General features: G+C 41.2%; 2 protein-coding genes across 6 annotated transcripts in view; one reads left to right on the top strand and one right to left on the bottom strand.

The window, feature by feature from the left end:
* Positions 1–6650, top strand: part of MARCHF8 (membrane associated ring-CH-type finger 8) — a 37435-nt gene extending 30785 nt beyond the window's left edge. For 3 of the 5 annotated variants that reach the window (XM_053397295.1, XM_053397297.1, XM_053397296.1), the window contains exon 8: positions 1390–6650. In XM_053397295.1, the coding sequence (XP_053253270.1) occupies positions 1390–1694 (305 nt within the window). In that variant the 3' untranslated portion in view covers positions 1695–6650. Of the gene's footprint in view, positions 1–998; positions 1070–1389 lie in introns of all 5 variants that reach the window. The other 2 variants (XM_053397299.1, XM_053397298.1) reach the window with 2 other exon arrangements.
* A 3045-nt stretch (positions 6651–9695) lies between these two features.
* Positions 9696–14204, bottom strand: part of ALOX5 (arachidonate 5-lipoxygenase) — a 37001-nt gene continuing 32492 nt past the window's right edge. The window contains exons 13-14 of the mRNA XM_053397292.1: positions 12201–12371; positions 9696–11288 (exon numbers count right to left, since the gene is read on the bottom strand). Coding sequence (XP_053253267.1) covers positions 11109–11288; positions 12201–12371 — 351 coding nt within the window. The 3' untranslated portion in view covers positions 9696–11108. The remainder of the gene's footprint in view (positions 11289–12200; positions 12372–14204) is intronic.

Raw genomic sequence — 14204 nt, 5'->3', positions numbered from 1 at the left:
CCACCAGCTTGGATGGCTTTATAAAAGGATTAGACAAATGCATGGAGGAAAAGGCTATCAATGATGGTTAGTCATGGTGACTGTGTAATGCCTTGGATCTGTAATGCAGCAAATTTTAACTCTGGTCAGTTGCAACAAACTGATTTCATACTATGAGATTGGCTTGATTCAAGTAATTATGATTAACATAAACACCGCTTAAAGTTTGAAATAAATGCTAAATGCTAATCTGATTCCTTCAACTTTGCTCAGCAGCAGATAGTGCAACAAATGTGGTCTCATTGCATGTGCAAAGAGGAAGTGGATCTTGGCACAATCTGCCTTCATTAAGAAGAGACTACTTCTTGTTACCTGTATTTTTCATGGTTTTTTTAATTTATTTTTAGAATTCTATTAGCATTTAATTACTCTTTAATTATTATCTTTTCTATTTTTTGTACTTGTGTACTTTATTTTGCATTTTTGCATTTTACAATGTATTAACAACAAAAAATACATCTAAACAAATTCATCCTACATTTTCTTCAACTCCCCCCCCTCTGCAGTTCCTTATTTTATATCATTTTCTTACTGCATAACCAATTCAAACCTGTTCACAAATTTATTCTTTATGTTCCCTTTTAAATATTTCTTGCTGCATGTGTTTATGTCAATCCTGCTAACATTTTTAATTGCTTAAAGTTGGTCTTCATATATTCAGCATACTTTCCCCATTCCGTTAAAAAAATGTCTCTCATCCTGATCTATAATTCCTCCGGTAACTTTTGCCATCTCTGCGTGTCCCATCAGTTTTAGTTGTCAATTGTCTTTCATTGGAACTGCTTCTTTCCATCTTTGGGTATATACCATTCAGGCAGCTGGAGTAGCATACATAAATATATATTTTTCCTGTTCTTTGGGTGCCTCTCTACCGATTACACCTAAAAGGAAAGCTTCTGGTTTTTTAACAAAAGTTATTTTCAACATTTCTTTCCAACTCTTTATAAATCATTTCCCAGAAGACTTTTGCTATGTTACATGGCCACCACATTTGAAAAAAGTGCCTTCCTTCTCTTGACACTTCCAGCAGGTATTTGATTCCGCCTTATACATTTTAACTGGCTTACTAGGGCTGCCCTAGGCCCCTTTGGGAGAAGGGTGGGATATATGTTTTGTAGCTCTTTAGAAATAGCAGAAGCTGAGTGAATTTATGCCAAATTTACAATTTTGCTTCATCAGTTTTAATGCAATTTCTCTTACGTGTTTGCACAATGTTTTTAGCTCTTACAATACATCTGTTCCCATAGTCTAGAGAACCTTGAATTTAAACATTTTGGTGGGTTATATCTTTTGTTAACAGAGCCTCACTATGCCAGCACATTAAACTTCCTCTTATCTTCTTTCCTTTAGGTATTCTAGAGTGGCCATTTTGGACTAAACTAGTAGTGGTAGCTATTGGTTTCACTGGAGGAATTTTGTTCATGTATGTTCAGTGCAAAGTCTACATACAGCTTTGGAAAAGACTTAAGGCTTACAACCGTGTTATATATGTTCAAAACTGTCCAGAAACAAGCAAAAAGAACATATTTGAAAAACCCGTGCTTATTGAACCAAATCTTGAAAATACAGATATGCTTGCGAGTCATCATGCAGAAATGAGCAGTTTACATTATACAGAGCCAGAAGACTCCAGGGCAAACATTCTTCATATCTAGCATATTTCCCTCCATGAAGATCTGCACCAGCATTGTTTACCCTGCTCAGCAGCTCAAAATCAGCACAGGTTGAGCTGGTGCAGCTTTTTTTCGTTTGCACTTAATAAACACATTACCAGGGTTGCAAATCTCAAGCTGACCTGAAAGAAATACAGGATTGATTGCAAGATTTGTAAATGAGGTGGAATGTCCTTGTCTTCTGTAAAGAATTGTCAGTTTTTGGAGCCTGCTTCCCCCGTCCCCCCAAAAAACCCACCCTCCGCTATTCCAGGGCCATGTAAGAACTGATGAAGCAACCATTACTGCGTGAAACAACCAAAAGCGACCTCTAGGAGCTAAAGCATGCCATCTTTATCCATAAATGATATGTCTAAATGCTTCCCAGCTACGTAAAAAGAAAAAACTTACTTGCAAGGGATGGACAGACCCATTACAGACAACTCGGGGATGCAACTAAGTCCACACCATCCTTTAAAATCTCTGTTCGAAAAATAAAAGTACTTAAAAAGCTGTCTGAGGGCTCCAGCCTCAAATCTGTTCCCTCAAAAAGCCCTTTTGCAAAACTCCAGAAATCTTCCAGCCACTCGCAGCGTAGAGCACCTAGTGTGGGGGCTTCATACTGTGGTGTGTTTTGAGTAGAATAGAGAGCAGCAGGACTTGGTGGCTTTCTGTCGCTCTGATAGGGAGGGGGGGAAGTTTGGCTGTCCCAGTTTTTCCATGCGGCAGCCCCCTCCCGCTGCCCAGTACAGTCCCCTTATGGTGCTGGAGCGTCAACAGGTTCAATCTCTCAGAAGGAGACTTGCTCTGTTGGGTGCACACAATGTCAAAAACCCATCACAGGAGCTGTTCTAAGCTGTGAGCATCTGGAAGACTTCTGGAGCTCTGATTTTGGAGAAGCAAACTTCTAAAAGGAAAAACCGCTAGAGGCAGCACTGGAGTCCGCAGACCCCCCTATTATTATGAGACCTGTAGGGCTGCACATTCCAAAATGAAAAAAAATTGAATCCACTTAGGAATCAGTTCTGGTCCACTTAGGTACCAGTTCTACAGGTTTCTCCTCCATCCCTACTTCCTGCAAACACAAAACAAGCATATCAGGAAGGCGGCTCATCATCACTTGTGAGCCTGCAAGCCCTAATGTAGTTCTAATATTACCTCAAGCAATCTGCTTAAATTCTAGCTGTGAGATGTTGCTGAATATTGTAACAGGAAAAAAGAGGTTGCAAAGCATAGAGCACTTTAAGGAAGCAATCCTAGCTATCGAGGGAGAGAGATCTGTGGCAACCAGAGCAGGAAGTGGTGTGGTTCACCCCTCCCTTTGTTCTTCATTTTGTTCCCTCCCATTGCAGCCAGTGGGACAGAATTAACTGCACCAGCACTTAAGGACCTTTTTGGAGAAGTGCCAGGGGAACAAGTAGCCATATTATCCTGCAGACCCACAAACTCCCTGGTCACACATCCAGCAACTGCTGATCCTTGCTCAGTCATAATCAGAGCAGAGACAACAACATAGATTTTCACCATCACACTTGCAAAGCTTACAGCAGACTGTCTCTGGTAGCAAAGGTCCACAGCATCTTACGAACCCTTTGCCACTCTTTCAAGGGAGCATAGGATTGCTCCCTTAATTGTTTTTATTTTATTTTAGAAAAATTAAATAATTTCTTTTTGGTTTGTTCCTTTGACTTAATCAAGACTCAGTTGCAACGTAGAGCTAACCACTTGCCTTAAAACAACGAAAAGGAGACATGGTTTATATTCAGAATCTACAAACATTCTTAAGCCTAACACTACAAGTTCTCTGGGCATTTTTCCAGGAGTACATTTTTTTCTGGGAATATTGCACATTTGAGTTTTGTAACAAGGAAAAATTGATATAACCATAGATTAAATGTAGACTCATTTCAGTGTTTTGAATTGCTTGTCTGAAGAGCGAAGACTCAGTCGATAGGCTAATTTCTTATACAGAGAATTGCAAAGGGAATTTTGATGCTGCATTTTGAAGGCCTTGGGACGCTGCTTATATGTATGTTTTCTGTTATTTCCACCTGGGAATTTCAAGTAGAACATTTAACAAGAATTCATAAAGTGAACTGTGTGGTGTTGGTTGTTTTGATCAGCTGATCACACTTCCTAAAGGGGAGATAGGATCCTTTAAAATAACTTGAAAAATACATTGGTCCATGTGGCCACATACAACTCTGTTTTCCATTTTGACTGTTTCAATATTTTCTATAAACTTCTGATTTACTTCCAAAGAACTTTTGCAAATCAAAGTTCTCTAACAAAGGTGTTTAGACCAACATCATTAGTTAATGTAATAAACAAAACCAGTGACTGTGAACTTATTTGTATCAAACTTAAATGTACTTTACTGTTTACTATGAAGACCATGACGTGTATGATTTAGTATTTAACATCGTATTGCTTTGTAAATTTATGAAATCTTAATTGTAGTGCAGTCCAAAGATGGGGAGGGAGGGGAATATGAAAGTGGTTATATTACTCAAGAGCGTGGCTGGATATCTCCAGTTTGGGTGTGTGTCAGGGGGGCGGTGGACCTTCAAATGCTCTCCATTTTGGTTGGCCCTGCTGATGTTGGATCTCCAACGATGGCTTGGCCAGGGCATTGGAGGAGCCAGAAGATGGGAGGTTGCTTCTGACATCAGATCTCTGTCTTCAGCATAGGTTGATCTGATTTGTCCTAGGGGCCCTTAGGATTGCATGCTAAGTGCCTTAATTTTTACTCGAACAATAATTCCAAACATATCACATGTTAAGAGTTTCAGTCTACTGAATTTTAAGGTATATCTTTTTTCTAGTTGAGAAAATAGGAAAAGAAGATTGTAGCGAACAAATTTTACCTGCTCTTAAAAACAGGGCAAATGTTTAGTTTTAGAGGGGGGGCTTCTGTGGGGCAGAAAAGCAGGTTGTTTGACTGCCAACAGCTAAAAGGCCTTTCCTTTCCTAGCACCAATGCTTCAATAATCTTTGCAGTGCCCATCATGTTTCTGCTGTAAGATCTCCCATGTTGGAAGTGCACCTGCCTGAATTTCAGCGTGAGTTCTGACAAAATGTGTTTAAAGAAAAAAGACTTGAGAGACTGTATTCATGAAAAGCGGTGCACTTTAAAATAGCAAGCATTATTTTCAAAGATTATTAAAGAGCCCTTTGTATAAAGAGCCTTATCCAAAATGACATTTCTGAGCTGTCGCAGTGGAGAAGAGAAGAAGCCGTGCTATAACAGTAAGACGCTTTTCAATATGCAAAGGCCAGGGAGTTCTGGTGGAAGGAACTTAATTTACTATACAGATTTCTCTAAACATAATACTTTAAGATTGCAGTTTGATGTCCCTTCCTTTGACAACGCCCCCCCCCCAAGTATTTGGCCTAGCTAAATCACAAACTTCTTGAAATGTTAGTAAGCCTCCAAAAAATTCAGTCTCATGTTCATTTATGTCAAAAGTTTAAGATATTAGCATCACTCCCTTTGTTATTTATTCAGCTGGGTTTCCTTCGAATTCCTTATCTGCACTGTATGTTATATTTTTCTGCATTGAATAATGTACTATAAGTGCATTTGGACAAAAGATTTGGGCACTGACAGATTGCCTAGCTAAAAACAAAGTGGAAGAATTTTAAAGAAAAATCATGAGCCTGAATAAATTCTATCGCATCTTTTCATACTTTTAGCATACTGTGAGAGGCAGGCAAGCAATAGTGATACAGATTACCAAACAAGCTTATTACACAGCAAGAGTCTTACAAGGTTTGGGAATACAAAAGAGGACACAATGTGAGTTATAAAGATATGCAATTTTACAGTTTTCTATCATTTAAAAAATTGAATTAACTACTAATGGATTGTTTTACAAGTCTTGTTTTAATTTTTCCCCAGAATACAGAGAGGATGTTCAAAAGATGCAGAACCGAATGACTAATTCTTTCCGCATAGGAGAGTCATTTGCTGTGCCCAAATGCCAAGCTCAGGGCTGGCAAGGGGTTTGGTGCAGAAGCTCCCCAGGGCCTCACAGCCTGGGGCAGCACTGGGGCCTGGCAGGTTTGGTTTGGCCGTGGGGCAGAGATTTGCATGCCTGCTCTGAGACCTGTTGTGATAGGACTGGTGGTACTGACTGTTCCTTGAATACGAAGGACATGTATTTCTCAACATCAAGTATTTTAGTTCCAATCTTTTAAGAAAGGCAGGTGGGGTGACTCACCAAACTGTCACCCAGTAATTTGTCTTGTTCCCACAAAAAATATATATGCATGACATCTTTTAGGTAAGTTAGAACAATAGATTGAAGTGAAGCAGGTACTCAGTCCTGTAGCCAATGCAGGCTGGCTTTCTCAATAGTACAATTGATCAATGACGACGACGACGTTTTACAAAAGTACATTAGCAGTCCACCCAAAAAAAGTGTGTTGCATTTGTTGAACTCTCATCTGACTTTGGGGGGAAACTTTACAGCCAATTCACTGGATAAATGACAAATGGCTGTTGTTCCTTATAATGATGCAAAAAATTGAACTGCACTTGCAGGCTGTCTTTTATATTCAATATTTACATAAAGGGAGTACAACAGTGTTGTATTTTGTCCCCACTACTGTTTTTATGTAATAACCCTCATACAATAACTCTCTTCTCTTCCCTGACTCCCCTCAACTGATAACATTCTAATAGAGAAGATTGCTTCTCCAATCTGAAATTTATTGTAAGCAGGAAGATTTATACTGTAATAAGAACAAAGTGGTGGTGTTTCTTAAAAGGCATAAGTGGGTCCCGAATGGTCAAACGGTGTTGCTTCATTTTTGTGAAAACACCCTGTGGCACACACCCATTTGGAAGCAATTAAAATGTCACCTGCCCATTCATTGGATGCTATAAAGACACTTTATTGTGACCCTTAGGTCATCATTTGTTAAAAATGACAATAAAAAATTTTGTTGCTAAAACTGTCTTGCTTTTTATATGGTGCAGCAACTGGAGTAGCTCTGGATAAACTGGATACACAGTCATACCTTGGAATTGCTTGTTGCCCAATGTTTCGGCTCCCGAACGATCAAAAACCGGAAGTGATTGTTCCAGTTTTCGAACGTTCTTTCGGAAGCCAAACACCCAGCAGGCCTTCTGCGGCTTCTGATTGGCTGTAGGAAGCTCCTGCAGCCAATCGGAAGCCATGCCTCAGTTCCTGAACGTTTTGGAAGTCGAACAGACTTGAGGAACGGATTCTGTTCGACTTCCAAGGTACTTCTGTATTGTAAAATAAGTTCCTACATAATATTTAGAATCCTGCATAGTTGCCCTGATATCTGGTGCATTACTTCTGAAGATCTCTAAAAGCACTTATTCATAAATCTGTGATTTTATCCTGGAATGATTTGGGGAACTTTGCAAAAGGGCTGACAGCTTAAATTTTTGCTCTGGAGTTGCATTGTAATGGCCATTGGCTAAAAACACTGGAAACCAGACTTTTCAGGCATTTCTGGAAATTGCAGCCAAGACAGAATGTAGATAACATTGGACTCAAACTGACTCAAAATTGCTATCGTCAATAAATTGCTGGGGAAATGACTAGAGCAAGAGTCCCCAACTTTTTTGCGGGACCAGGGGCCTGCTGGAATTTTGTGAAACTTTTGTGGGTCCTGCTCCCAAATTGACTCCTGGGGGGTTGTAACCAGCCACAAGATAATCTCTAGGTAGACCACGCACAAACCCCTTTTGCCACAAAAACAAAAGGCTTTCTACTCACCATGCAGAGCAGCAAGAATCCTGCCAAAGAAGTCAAGGGATGCAGAGGGAATGGAGTGCGATGGGTCTCAGGATGTTATTACTGGAAGGAAAAGAGCTAGGAGAACGGGAAGGGCTGGGAGAGGTCAAGGAGGAGGCATGCATGGGAAAAGGATGGGTGGGGAAGCCACTCAGATTCTTCCGGTTTGCTGCACAGGTGATCAGGCTGAAGGAACGGAGTTTGATACCCTGTGATTAATGTTTTGAGCCTTTTAAAAATCAATTTCAGTTGGAATGGATAGGGAGCAAACTGGAAAATGGCTTGAGGCAGTCCCTAATAATAATAATAATAATAATAATAATAATAATAATAATAATATCTTTATTGTCATTGCCCCCTCTCGGGGACAACGAAATTACTTGACTGCTCCATAAAAACACTAATTAAAACAATACAGTATAGTACAGCAAGGAAGATTAGATGACTTTCAAAGTCCAGGCTTCCCATTCAGGGCCGAGATCGCTCTGGAGAAGAAGCTGTTCTTAAGACGGCTCGTTCTTGTCTTCATCGTCCTGTATCTCCGTCCCGACGGCAGGAGCTCGAAGAGACAGTGACCAGGATGCGATGGATCTTTTACTATGTCCAGTGCCTTCCTATGGCACCTTGTGGCATAAATCTGCTCTAAGGTGGAGAGTGGGCAGCCAACAATGCTCTCTGCTGCCTTAACAACTCTGCACAACCCCATCCTGTCCTGTTACAAGTTACAAAAAGAGTGAAAAGTCACACTGGCGCAGAAATAAAATGCTGTTTGTTTATTTAATATCATTTATAAACCACTTTACTATTTTTTAAAACACCTTAAAGCCGTAACAATATCAAGCATAAAATATATGGGGGGGATGTGGTCTTGGAAACATGCTGAGCTCATCGCTATTTTCAGACAACTAGTCTCCTGTTAAAATACAAAACAGAGGAAGAGAGAATCTTTCTTGTCAAGGACTTTAACCAACCAGCTCCCACCACAATTGCCCTTGTTCTGTTGAAGATGGTGTCACCTCCAAGGTCTGCTTAGAGCTCTGCTCAGCTGCTCAGCTTCTGGGGAACTTGAGGGCTTGGGTTTGCCTTCCTTTCCTGCACTTGAAGGGATGTGGTTTTAGGCCGAAAGTGCATAAATGTTGGTTTACTACATTACATTTTGCCTGTTTGCCTGCGTTCCCATACTAAAATAGGAGATCCAGTGCTGGTCAATTCACAGCAATGGCAGTGGGCACTACCTATTGGAAATGTTCCAAAGAAAATCCTAAAGCCCTCCTTACCATGGTTCGTTTGTGAAGGACTGTGTTCTACTGATAGCAAAGGAAGCATGAAGCACCTGGTGAAATATTGAAATCTCAGTGATATTTAATATACTATAGAAGTTGATTAACCGGGTTTTCGGGGGCGGACCCCAAATTACTCAAATTTTGAAAAAGAGGATAATTTAATTTTGATAAAAATGAATTTGAGCAACCAGATTGCAATGAAATTGAGACCCGCTAAGAAGGCTTGAAATAGATTAGTGATCTTATTTTAACAATTGTGGAACTGAAACTATGATATCTTGGAAGAGGAAGTCGTTGGATAAGCAAAAGTTCTTACGATTTTTGCAGTCAGCACTATGTAGTCACTGCGGTGAACAGAAAACTGATGAGCTTTTAGTTATCTGAAAAATAGGAAGTGGTGCTCGTCTCTCACACGATCAAAACCCTGCATAATTTTCATGTAAAACAATTTAGACTGCAATCCTATGTGAATTTATGTTGGAATAAAACCAGTTGAGTTTGATGGGTTTTACTTCCAAGCAGACATGCAGGCAATGTTCAATGCGCTAACTAAATCTATGCACTTCGCAAAGATTCGAACTTCGTATCACTGTTGCATTATACAACAGTATGTCAGCTAGAATTAGTGGGTTTCCAGCAGAATAATTTAATTCAGATTCAAACTCCTAATCCGTCCTGTCTCCCTCCACCAGCCTCTGCCTACAGATAGACATTTGCATTACTCCACTGGCATAAAGCTCTGTGTTCAACCAGCTCAAAAGTGTGGGCAGGAGGCAGTAATCACCAGTAGTAGGCTTTCTGCCAGTGACAGCAGCGCACAGGCAGCCCCAAAATGGTATTTCTGGGGGGCGGGGGCTGATCCAGCTCAGGATCCACCCCTGGATAGCATTGGGTCCCATAGCTAGGCCAGCTCCAGGCTTTTGCCTGCCCTTTCTGCCCCAGCATGTGATGGCCTCTGTGATGGGCTATCACTATTTGGCCAGGGCTTGGGTTGCTCTGCTATTTTATCAATCTCTTCCTAATTTAGTAAATAAGTGCATTTCAGGACCAGCTACATCACCTTTTTAAAAAAACAAAGCTTTTGCATGCTGAATAAGAATGACATTGTTTTTACATTCTTTTAAATACTTCAGAACCAAACAAACAGGAAAGTGGGGACATAATAATCCACTTTATCCACTGAATATGTAGGGAAGGATTTTTGTTTACATGTTAAGGAATCACAGAAGCAGTTCAACAAAGTGCTTAAGGAAGCTGTAAAATCTTTCACACAACCTTCCAATGAAAGCTGGTATTTATATATTATATTGTGGTTGGTCAAGGACCAATAGTACCACTCTTCTGCCTTGGGGAGATAATGAGACCTTGTTTCCTGCTAGGTAACTGGTAGACCCCCCCCCCCAAAACTGGGCATGTATGAGACTTGTAAGTATTCTTATCATTATAAAAACGACAACCAGGAATGTCACAAGCATTTGAAGGGGGTTGTTAAAAACGTGACTGACCCCATTCGAAAGCCTGTGTGCATATCCAAAGCAAGCAGAGCTCAGCTCAAAATCTGCTGAAAACTCCCAAGTCCAGCCTGCTCACCTCACAAAGGTCAACCTCCAACTGGACTCTTGCAGCTCCCGCTCCCTTAAAGGAAGCACAACACTGCTGGGTGTGTGTGTGTGTGTGTGTGTGTGTGTGATGATCTGGGGTTCTTCTTTCTGATGGCAAATGAAGGGAGCAACTTATGTTGCTACTCGTCCTTCTGCCTCAGATAATATTGTGGGTCCTTGGGTGGCATGGAAATCTGAGGTTGGGTCAAGCTTCTGCTCAGACACTCCTTTGGCTTCAATCTTCCCCAGTTCCATGTCCCCCAGACCGTTCTTAATGTCTTCATCTGTTGTTCTGAACCCCAACAAAAGCAATTTTTAAATTGCTGGTGAGCTCCTGTAAAAACAACCAGACCAGCCAACAAACATTCCTTATGGAAATCATACATTCACTCGGTTCCTAAAAACAAAAACTTACTGAAAACGGGGTAACAGCTTCCAAAACAGAGGTGTTCTGACCACAAATAGGAAACAAATGTGTGGAATAGAGTTTCTCCATTGGTAAAGGTTCTGTTTTTAAGGTAAAAAATGTTCCTTAAGGTTTTGTATTTCCTGACAATTATAAAAATTATTATCGGACAGTAACACGGTATCAACTAATTATATATGAGGGATAGATATTCAAAGAAAACTTAAAACTACAATAGTATCTAGTACAAATTAAGACCCAATTTGGTTTGAAGCCAGCTGATTTGCTTGCAGATAATTTGCCATGATTGTCACTCCGGTTCACTGCCTTTCCATGCCTTTGAAAAGGCTAATTCAAACAGCCACACTGTTAGGTATTTGATCCGGGGAAAGATAATAGTAGGGGAGTTTTTTGTTCCTGTTCCGCTCAGCAATGCAACTGGTAATTTCATCAAGATTCTTGCGGAATTTCCTCATGGCCTCTTTCACTGGCTTCTCTATGAAATGTTCATCTGGATACATGCCCAGAAACACCTAGTTGGAGAAGAAGTCACAAAACGTATCTGTTGGGAAATGTCTAAAAGAAATAATGCAGCTAATTTTGAGACACTGCAAAAATAGACCCTTCCTCGCCTAGTGAGCAAATATGATATTTAAATATTAATTATATATTTAATATAATATATTTAATATATTTAGTATTAAATATTAGTCGCACCAACAGGGTAAAGAACAGCTTCTATCCGTTGGCTGCTAGGCTGCTGAATGAAAAGATAACAACAGGGCAACTGACTTTCGGGTTTGGCGGGTGTGCGTCAGTAAACGAGGGGAATTAAGACTAAGAGAGCTGAGTGGGGGGTGCTTGTGTAATCTCACTGTATACAAGTTGTACGAGTGACAATAAAGTATTTCCAGTCATGACCGACTCTGGGGTTGCGGCGCACATCTCGCTTTATTGGCTGAGGGAGCCGGCGTACAGCTTCCGGGTCATGTGGCCAACATGACTAAGCCACTTCTGGCGAACCAGAGCAGCACACGGAAACGCCGTTTACCTTCCCGCCGGAGCAGTACCTATTTATCTACTTGCACTCTGATGTGCTTTCGAACTGCTAGGTTGGCAGGAGCAGGGACCGAGCAACGGGAGCTCACCCTGTTGCAGGGATTCGAACCGCCGACCTTTTGATCGGCAAGCCCTAGGCTCTGTGGTTTAACCCACAGCACCACCCCCATAGGGATTGGCAAAAACTAAAGCATCTTTCAGTTCCTGCAGTTTGAGCTGTGTTTACGGGAAATGTTAACAGGCCCCAAATTTTTGACAACTCATCAAAATGCTCTGAAAGCACTATGGAAAAACATGGATTTCCAAGCTAAGCACTGACCTGCAGCTTTGGCCTCATGCATTATGACTGAGATATACGAGGGGAATATCTTAGAAGTTTCACTTACTTCATTCTCTTGAAACTGACTCAAGGCCCAAACAGCACCAAGATGCCAACAAGAGCGCCCTCTATCCGGTAAACTCTCAACAATATACTCAATGGTGACGTTCCCCTTCTCTGTAGGGGGTGGGCGACGCATCGTTGGAGGGGCATTAGGAATCCAGGAACACCAGTCGTACTGGGAAATAGCAGGACAGAGCCAGTAAGATATAGGAATCTCTATGAATCATAAAGGGTGCTTGTGGGGCTGGAAGACTCTCCTGTTTATACAAAAAGGGGTTTTCATTGTAGCTTCAGTCCCATACAGCATGATCCCACACTGGACCATGTTTTTGAGGGCTGCAGCTGGAAGGAGGAGACAGGATTCTCATTTCCACTTCCTCTTTGTTAATGCAGGATGAGCTAATATAAGAAGTCATAACTGAAAAGTCATGAAATTTAGTCCAGAGTCTGGAATGGGGCACTGGTTTTTGTTTTTTGCCCATTTCCGCCCCCACCCCTGTGACTTACTCTTTAATGTCAGACTGGTGTTAAAGGCAGTGGAGGGAGCGGGGAGTACAAAACCCTAACGTCTAATACAATTCCTTTGGAGCAAGTCCTATGTATTCAGTAGGGCTGATTAAACCTGCTTTGGATTGTACTTTGTGTGGTAAAATAACTGTTTACGACGGTTTCTCTATTGGAAGGATGTACTGACACAATCTGTAACGAGCAGGCATACTGCTGAAATGTGACTTAGCTGTGACTACAACACAACCCTATGCATTTACTCAGAGGTAACTCCCACTGCGTCCCGTGGAACTTTCTTTTATAAAAGCATGCTCAGAACTGCAGCCAACTACCTATCATTAGCTATTCTGTGTCCCACCAATGTAAAGAGCCAGCAGCAGCCACTAGCCTAAATAGCTCAAAATAATGCCCCAGATTAGCAGATTATCTTTAGGGGAAATAATGCCTAAAGAGAAAATGGGCAACCTCCAAGAGAACAACAAGAATTGCGATTCGGCAACCTGCCCTTTCACAGCAGTTTCAGTTCACATGGTGCGCTGATTTTATGCATCAAAAGAAAAGCTTAAAGCGCAGATACCTAAAACAGAACTCTACATGAACTGCACTATATAACATGATGTACCAATACGTGAGGTATTTTCCAAGATATAAACAGGTGTTGTTATGTATTGAAGTTCTCAGCCTGGCCACCAGGGGTATTGTGTATATAGTTTTCATTCAGGTCCACGTAAGTTAATTTAGGCGGGAAACCCTGGGGTGTTGTTACAATGTTGACAGCCGGCTGCCTATAAAAGCAGGACGGCTGAGCTGTTCAGTTCAGTTCAGTTCCAGCTTACTTATAAACAACTACTTGGAGAAATGTCATCTGCTTTGTCCACCCACAACTTAACAGGTGTGTTATGTACTAAGTTTGGATCCTAGAACAATAGGCAAGTAGGATCCTAGAATGCAGCAACTGATTGGCTTGCAGCAAAAGACCAATCAGGCTGCAGTAGGAAGTTAATCAGCCTATTAGGCTGGTAGGATCGTAGAATGCAACAACTGATTGGCCTTCAGGAGATGACCAATCAGGCTCCAGGATAGAAGCAGAATCAGCCAATCAGACAGGACTCATTGTGTAAATAATGTATATAAAAGCCTGAGGTTTGGGGGGAAATTCAATCACTGTTTTACAAGCTGCAATAAAGAGCATGGAATCACTACAGGACTCTGAGTATATTTCAAGATTATAGGTGCAGAAACATGCATGTTGATAGGGGCAGCCATCCTCATTTCTCATCTTCTCAAAACTGTTGTTAACTGTTGCAAATACCGTGGTTTCCTGTACTTCACAGATGTGCAAACTTTGGCCCTCCTCTGCCCTCACCACATCTCAATTCTGAGCATTTCCAAAGTCTTCCCTTTATTCTCTGGTGAAACTGCATTCAGATTATCTCTAATCTACTGCAATCCCTCCTTCCTCCCTTTTGTTTTGTTTTCTCCCCTCCTCAGTCTGGTATGC

Source organism: Podarcis raffonei, chromosome 7, assembly GCF_027172205.1.
Source record: "Podarcis raffonei isolate rPodRaf1 chromosome 7, rPodRaf1.pri, whole genome shotgun sequence".
In the NCBI taxonomy this organism is placed as follows: Eukaryota; Metazoa; Chordata; class Lepidosauria; order Squamata; family Lacertidae; genus Podarcis; species Podarcis raffonei.
The sequence above is the reverse complement of the archived record's forward strand: the minus strand, read 5'-3'. Positions and strand labels throughout refer to the sequence as shown.